This window comes from Balaenoptera ricei, chromosome 1 (genome assembly GCF_028023285.1).
Source record: "Balaenoptera ricei isolate mBalRic1 chromosome 1, mBalRic1.hap2, whole genome shotgun sequence".
In the NCBI taxonomy this organism is placed as follows: domain Eukaryota; kingdom Metazoa; phylum Chordata; class Mammalia; order Artiodactyla; family Balaenopteridae; genus Balaenoptera; species Balaenoptera ricei.
This window is the reverse complement of record NC_082639.1, coordinates 111,628,908-111,636,817: the sequence shown is the minus strand read 5'-3', so window position 1 is coordinate 111,636,817 and position 7,910 is coordinate 111,628,908. Positions and strand designations below refer to the sequence as shown.

General features: G+C 48.1%; 1 protein-coding gene across 1 annotated transcript; it reads left to right on the top strand.

Annotated features, from left to right (window-relative positions):
• Nucleotides 1-984: 984 nt before the first annotated feature.
• LOC132364893 (peptidoglycan recognition protein 4-like) lies at nucleotides 985-6,659 on the top strand. Its single transcript, XM_059921382.1, is given in 5 exon segments — nucleotides 985-1,033; nucleotides 2,212-2,319; nucleotides 3,203-3,404; nucleotides 5,380-5,498; nucleotides 6,457-6,659. Coding segments are annotated over 5 exon segments (681 nt in total).
• Nucleotides 6,660-7,910: the final 1,251 nt, after the last annotated feature.

The following is a 7,910-nucleotide window of genomic DNA, read 5'->3' as shown; positions in this document are numbered from 1 at the left end:
ATCTACCCCATTTTATCTCAAACCTCTCTCTATAGTTTCTCAGTAGGATAATTGGGAGAAAAGTTGATGTTTAGGTTGACATCTCAGGGAACTGATATTTCATTTGAATTGAGCCCAAGTAAACAACTCATTTCTGTCTGACACAGCAGAAAATATTCCTGCAGCTGGAAAGGACCACAGTAATCCCGGAGTTTAACCTCTTGGATCCTCGTTGAGAATCTCCACCATCAGAAACTCAAGCTGATTGTGGAGAAGTTCCAGGCAGAGTCTCTGGAGTCAGACAGATCTGCCCCTTCTAATTGGGTAACTTTGGGCAAGTGACTTAAACTCTCTGAAGTCCAGTTTCCTGATGATAAGTACAGGTCTCATAGGTCATTGTGAAGATACTTAATGGAATAACTATGAAGTCCTCAGCAAATACTTGGAATATAGGATGTGACAGTAAATGGTAGCTGCTATTCTTTATTACTCTTCTCACTCAAGAAGAAGTTAGGTGAGCCTCAGTGTTCTCACCTATAAAAATGAGGTTACAAATATCTTATGGGAATTTTATAAGGATTAAATATAAAATTGCAGCACTAGATGTAAAAATATCTACACATGGTTTATTCATAATAGCTACTCAGGGATTTTAGAAATTGTTATTATCTATGGTGGAAGGCCTTAGATGAGGCACCGGGCTCCTAGGAGGGACAAAGAGCTCTCAGGGTAATAGGAGGCTGGTGAGGGTGGTGGCTAGACAGGTGTTAGCACCCTCACCTTTACTGAGCACCTGCCGAGGGTCAACCCTGTGCTGGGGACCCTGAGAAGCCTCGCCAGGTGCTGGTCCCAGGAGGTGCACAGGTTTGGCGGGGAGGCAGACGGGGGCCGTGCAATGGGGTGGGAGCCCTGTTTGAAGGGTGAGGATGGTCGGGCTAACTGTCGGTGTCTCTCCCAGGGCTGTGGTCTATACTCTCCCTGTTAGTGACCTACTTCCACACGAGGATGCTGCTGTGGCTTCTTGTCATCTCTGCTCTGGATCTCGGGGCCTGGGGTGAGTTTTCTTTCACTGGGTCACAAGTGCTTTTGCCATCAGCCCCAGCCTGGTTTCATTTGGAAATCATCCTCTCCAGTGTCCTCACTCCTCCCCACTAGCTATGTTCCCCTTCAGAGCCTGGCTCAGGTGCCCCCCACGCCCTGCTGAGATGGGCTCCCATCCTTAGCAGCCCCTCCAGCCTGCCCAGCACACCTTGGCTTCAGTGTCATGGTCAAGTATTTGTTCCCGATGATTTCACAGAAGGACAGAATCTCAGAACCATGGTGGAGACCCTTAACAAACTCATCTTAAAGACAGAGAAACAGGCCACATTGTGGCAGTGACTTGCCCAAGGTCATCTGACAATTTTGGGGTGGCTGCAGAGCCTAGTGGTTATCGACACAGCTCTGGGGTCAGACAGCCTGGGTTGGAATGCAAGTCCGCAGCTTAAAACCCACATCGTCTTAGACAAGTAACCTCTCTGAGCCTCAGTTTCTCATCAGTATAGAGGAAGTAGTTAATTTGCTTTGCTTATCTCACAAAATTGTTTTAAGCCACAAAGCTGATAGTGCCCTTGAAAATGCTTTGTACATTACAGAGCCAGCCCGTGGGAGCTGATGTGGGTGACATTGCTGGTTCTAGTGGCTATTGCTTCCCATGACCTCTGGTACCGAATAGGCAGAGGGGGATGCGGCATGTTTGTGATGATTAATCCTCCATTAATCCTATCTAAAAAAATCTAGTTTGTGAGGGCAGTCACAACGATCTGTAAATCTCTGTATTTCAAGAACCTTGTCTGGATCACTAGGTGCTTAATATATGAATACGTGTTAACGTGATGATGGCCATCTTGGTACATGACACTCTGATCTATTAATATGTATACGAGTGAACTGGGAAAGGCAGAGCTGCTCAGATGAGGAGGCAGGAGAGACTGCACTGAGTCTGAAATGGAGGGAGGCTTGGGGAGGATGGGGAGAGTGAAGGCCTCATTGGGGCAGATGTGAGAGGCAGAGGCGGAGTGAGGCCAGATGCATCCGTGGTTTTCCTCTTCCTTGTTTCCTAGAGGAAGTCAGGTGACTTGGGGAGGCCGAGAGGCTGTTGGTTGGGGGGGCAGGGGGGATGTGGAGCCTCTGCCTGAGAGCTGGTCCAGGTGTTCTCCAAGGACCAGCACCAAGTGCAGTGTTCCTTCCCAGGGGATTCCCCACAGTTGTCTTGGCATGAAACCCAAGCCACAGGGCTGTCAGAGGAGCTTCTGGACCTGTTTGCTGGCATCTCACAGCTCATTCTCAAGGGTCGCAGTGGTGAGGCCGTTTGGGGGTGGCCGGGGGGCTTCTTAGGGGGTCAGAAGTATTTCTCAGGATGTCACTATGGCTGGGCTGGGTGGGTGGGGTGGGGTGGAACCCCAACTATTCCCCTGGATTGTCCTGAGTCCTTAGGCAAAGGTGGGTTCCAGAAAAGAGAGGAAACCCAGGGAGAAAAGACAAGGGTCCCAGTTCCCAGCTCTCAGGGCGGAAACACTGCATCCCTCAGAGAGCTCCTGGGAGCTCCCAAGTAAGGATAGTGAGGGAGAGCTGGGGAGGTCCTGGGTCCTGTGTGGGGCTCTCACGGCCCTGCCCACAGTGTATTTTCATGTGAAGGAGGGAGACCCACACTCAGTGTTCATGGGGCTTCCTGTGGGCTCTGCCGGGGAGGGTGAGGAGAGTGGTTTGAGGAGGGTGGCAGAGCTTTCCTCAGAGAGTCATGTTCTGAGTGGACAGCCGATGAAAGGCAAGTCAGACACCGGGGCAAATGCCAGTGGACACCAAGCATCCCGAGGCGTCCATGCTAACGTGCTTCACGAGAAGTAGGCTCAGAACCCCGGGGTTGGGTGGGGGGTGCTGCTGGGACTGCTTTCTGCAGGCAGAGAAGAGGTGAGGATGGGCAAAGTCCTCCAGGGAAGTACAAGGAGGAAGTGTTTGGAGAACAAGGTCACTTGACTTCCCAGGCTGAGTGTGGAGTCTGCATGGGGATTCGTTTTACCCTAAACGGGATATGGAGATGGGAAGGGGTGACTGTGGTGTTGCAGGCCTCCTCCTGGGGCCTCTCCCATCACAGAGGACCCAGGGTGGCCTGGACAGCCTGCGGCGGGCACGGGCAGGACCTTAGCATGCCAGCCTGTGGCTCCCCCCCCTAACTCCCCACCAGTTGCGTCCACCGTTGTCTCCCGCAAGGAGTGGGGGGCGAGATTCCTGACCCGCAGCGCCCAGCTGACCCGGCCTGTGGCCTGTGTCATCATGGACCAGCTTACGGGGATAGAGTGCCAGTAGCAGAATGTGTGCAGCTGGAAACTGCGGGGCCTGCAGTCCCGTTTGGTCTACAACAAAGGCTGGTGCGATGTGGCCTACATGTAAAAGGCTGGTGGGGTCCCCGGAGCCCACATTTGAGTTATCCCTCTGAAGGGGCCTCCTGCTCCCCCTTCTCTGTTTTTCTTAATTTCCCATTCATGTTGCTTTTCTAATGAATTAAAAAATGCTGATACAAACAAAATCCAAAATCCCCCAGCGGTCATGAGGAAGACAGCTCTGAGCCATGTATGTCGATGTGGTCTTGGCCACTGGGAGCTCCCGGAAAGAAGCAAGAGAGGTCTTGTAATAAGTACAGTCGCCCCCTTGGAGCTCGAAGAATATTTCAGTTTACAAAGGTCTTTGCAAGTATTACTCAAGTAGGCTCTCCCAGTCACTCTGAGGAATGGGCAGGAGAAATATTACCACCCCTGTGTCACAGGTGAGGATGTTGTGGTCTGGAGAAGTTAGAGAATTTGCTCAAAGTCACTCAGCGAGGGAGCATGGACCCAGAACTATTCCCAGACTGCCTCCTAGTCCTGCCTTGTTCCACTTCTGCACACAGACAGGGCTGTTACCCCGAGAGGTACCAGGGACCCTGAAGGGCCACCTCATAGTGCGACTGGGATCCCATAGGAGATATCCCACTGGGGATGCAAGGAGGAGGGCCCCGTGTTAAAAGCAAATGTGTGAGGCAAAGAGATGCTTCCGTTGTGTATTGAGTACCCACTCTGAGGATTATCTGTGGAGTGGAGGCCCACAACCTCCTCTTTTCTCCTCAAGAATCAGGATATGTATGTATTTGTAGAAGAAGACAGAGAGAGAGAGGGAATGGTGCTCTCCCCCCTGAATTCTAAAGACAAACATAAATGCTTTCTGAATTATCCACTTCGGAAAGGATTACCCACATTTTCTTCTTGATTTATTTTTAGCTGCAAATAAGTAAAAGCAGCTTGAGGCCCCTGTTTTAGCCACCAGAGCCCCTGGGGGTCAGGGGGGTCTTCCCGTCCACCCTCTGTGGATGCTGTGTTCACTACAGCTCAGCTGCTGTCCCTACCACTAGTGCCCCCACCGCCCCGCCATTGTCACTGCTGTGTTGTCTACTTCAGCCACTGCATCTCGAAGTCAGGTTTTTGCAGTGACAGTGTAACAGTCTCCAGTTTGTACCTTGCAGCTGCTGTAGCCATAGGGGCTATTTTCACATTGAACTGACCAAAGGCTGCAGGGACAGAGCAGCCTGCTGAAAGTACTCCAGCAAAGCCAGGGACATGGCGGACACCCTGAGGTCCCAACCTGGTCCTCAGACCAATGTCAGCACAGGGTGGGAGGTCAGCCCTACTCCATTCTGGGTCTTCGGTGACTTCAGGGAAGTGTTCTTTCTGTGCTCAGCTTGCTGTGGAAATTCATGACCTATTAAGAGCTGAATATGGCAAGAGTTGTGAAAACATCAGTTTTGAAGACTGCAACTGGAAAGTGGAGGACGAGAAATTTATAATGAGGAAGAAAGAAAGGAGGAGGTAAAACAACAAAAAAAATAGATACATTGGCTTCAAAAAATAAACTGAGAAAAGGAACATCCTAAACAAATTTCTGTGACAAAGAAGAGCTTAGGAATTCCTAAGGAGAAACTGAAGAAAAAGTTAACACAAAGGAATCCCTGAATTCAGGTTGATTGTTTTCATTGTTCAAGTGCTTGGTCCTATAATTTAAAAACATGACGAATGAATTCTCATGCCCTTGAAAAATGTCGAACTAATGTTCTCAGGTTCTTGAGAGTCATACATGTGAATTCCACTTTGAACCAAATGAGTATTTTAAAGTGAGGTTCTGGGAAACACATGTAAGCTAAGTCAAAAGAAAATTTAAAATATATTCCCACATCTCTTGGAAGTCTAAAACGCGTTATCACCCTCCCTCCCACCGTTATGTCATTGAAGCATAGTATTTTTGAGCCTCTAGAACACTTTTCCCTTCTGAGGATGGGTGCGAAGTTTCCTGTTACAGGAATTTGCCATTAAATCATGTTTCCTTGCCTGGCAGCTTCCTGGCTGGGGACAATGGCAGGGTGTACAAAGGTGTTGGCTGGAACATCCAAGGCATGCACGCCCAGGGCTACAACAACGTCTCCTTGGGCCTCACTTTCTTTGGCAATAAGCTAGGTAATGGTCATCCCCTCTGTCCCTCTGCCAGGGAGTTGTCTACACCCTCTTCCTCTGCTCCGTTGTCTCAACACTCTTGTCTTTTCAACCTACATCATATTGTCCTCTTTTTTTTAAAAAATTTATTTATTTATTATTTATTTTTGGCTGTGTTGGGTCTTCGTTTCTGTGCGAGGGCTTTCTCTAGTTGTGGCAAGCGGGGGCCACTCTTCAACGCGGTGCGCGGGCCTCTCACTGTTGCAGCCTCTCCTGTCGCGGAACACAGGCTCCAGACGCGCAGGCTCAGTAATTGTGGCTCAACGGCCCAGCTGTTCTGCGGCATGTGGGATCTTCCCAGACCAGGGCTCGAACCCGTGTCCCCTGCATTGGCAGGCAGACTCTCAATCACTGCGCCACCAGGGAAGCCCTCAAGGATACTTTTTATTAAGCTTTCTTAGTTGTAAATCTCTAAATGAAGTTTCTCTTGCTTTCAGACAGGTGCTATCTTCAATAATGATAACTCTAACACTTGTAGAGTTCTTTAGAGATTTCAAATTATTTCCATATACGTGTGATCAGTTCAGAGAGTCAGCTGATTTCTGCATACTGGCCCTGTTAATAAGTACACACACCTGCATTTAGTTGCAATGCATATTCAAGCATGTAGGTATACTTTATTTTTTGAATAAAATGGCGATGCCTCTGTAAGATCAACAGTCCTTTCTCTTCTGTTCACATGCTGGTTTCCATAGTTGTTATCAGAACCTGCAGAATTTGCCTCTGCCCCTTGCTCCAGCCACCTGGCCCAGACAATTGCTATTGGTACCTTCCCAGAATCTCACAGAATCCCACATGTTAGGATGTGCCAGTGGGTGTCAGAGGTTAGGGAGACTGAGGAGTAACCAGCCTGCAGTTGTGAGATTGTGCACATGTGGGCCCAGGTGAATTCCTATCGCCTTGGTTTTTCCCCTCACCACAGCTTGCTCCAATATCATCACAAGGTCAGCTTGGAAAGCCAGACAGGCACACTGCCCTACAATGAACCTCCCAGCCAAATATGTCATCATCATCCACACCGTTGGGGCGACCTGCAACATATCCATGGACTGCCTGATCTGTGTCCGAGATATACAGTCCTATCACATGGACACACTGAACTTCTGTGACATCGGATATCAGTAAGTGGGATCGGTGGAAACTTGACCCTCCTTTTCTTCAGGGCTGTAGGAAGGAAGGCTCGGGGAGGGAGCCAATATTTACTGAGCTCTTCCTTTGTGCCAGGTGCTTTACATAAGACATCATATTTTTATTTGTGCAAGATTCTGGACTGAACATCCTTCATTTTTTATTTTTATATTTTTGGGCATGCCACAGGGCATGGGGATCTTAGTTCCCTGACCAGGGATTGAACCCACACCCCCTATAGTGGAAGCACGGAATCTTAACCACTGGACTGCCAGGGAAGTCCCTGGACTGAGCATCCTTCAGAGCATAGTAGGGTTGGTTATCTCCCATGGGTGTGTTCTCCACGAGTGGTTGGGAAGACTCTGAAAAGAAGACTTAAAACAACAGTGATAAAGCAAGAGTGTGAGACCCTTATGGGAGACCATTGAAAGACTGTGCCTTTTTAATGCAATCCCTTCCAACCAGCCAGAGACACAGACCCTGTTCACCCGCTACCCCCATCTGGCCCAACCCCAAACTTGCTGTCTCTGATGTTAAAATCCTGCAATACTTCTGGTATTGTTTACTCCATTTATAGACACAGGAATCTTTACTTTCTGGACCTCTTTTGCCTCCTCTTTACAGTAGGGACAATACTTTATCTATTTAAAGATATAGAGTGAAATAAAAAAATGTTCTCTTTTGGTTCCTTTTTTTTTTGGAATTTTTGAATTTTATTTTATTTATTTTTTTATACAGCAGGTTCTTATTAGTTATCCGTTTTATACATATTAGTGTATACATGTCAATCCCAATCTCCCAATTCATCACACCACCATCACCACCCGCCTCCACTTTCCCCCCTTGGTGTCCATACGTTTGTTCTCTACATCTGTGTCTCACTACCTGCACTGCAAACTGGTTCATCTGTACCATTTTTCTAGGTTCCACATATATGCGTTAATATACGATATTTGTTTTTCTCTTTCTGACTTACTTCACTCTGTATGACAGTCTCTAGATCCATCCACTTCTCTGCAAATTACCCAATTTTGTTCCTTTTTATGGTTGAGTAATATTCCATTGTATATATGTACCACAACTTCTTTATCCATTCATCTGTCGATGGGCATTTAGGTTGCTTCCATGACCTGACTATTGTAAATAGTGCTGCAATGAACACTGGGGTGCATGTGCCTTTTTGAATTATGGTTTTCTCTGGGTATATGCCCAGTAGTGGGATTGCTGGGTCATATGGTAATTCTATTT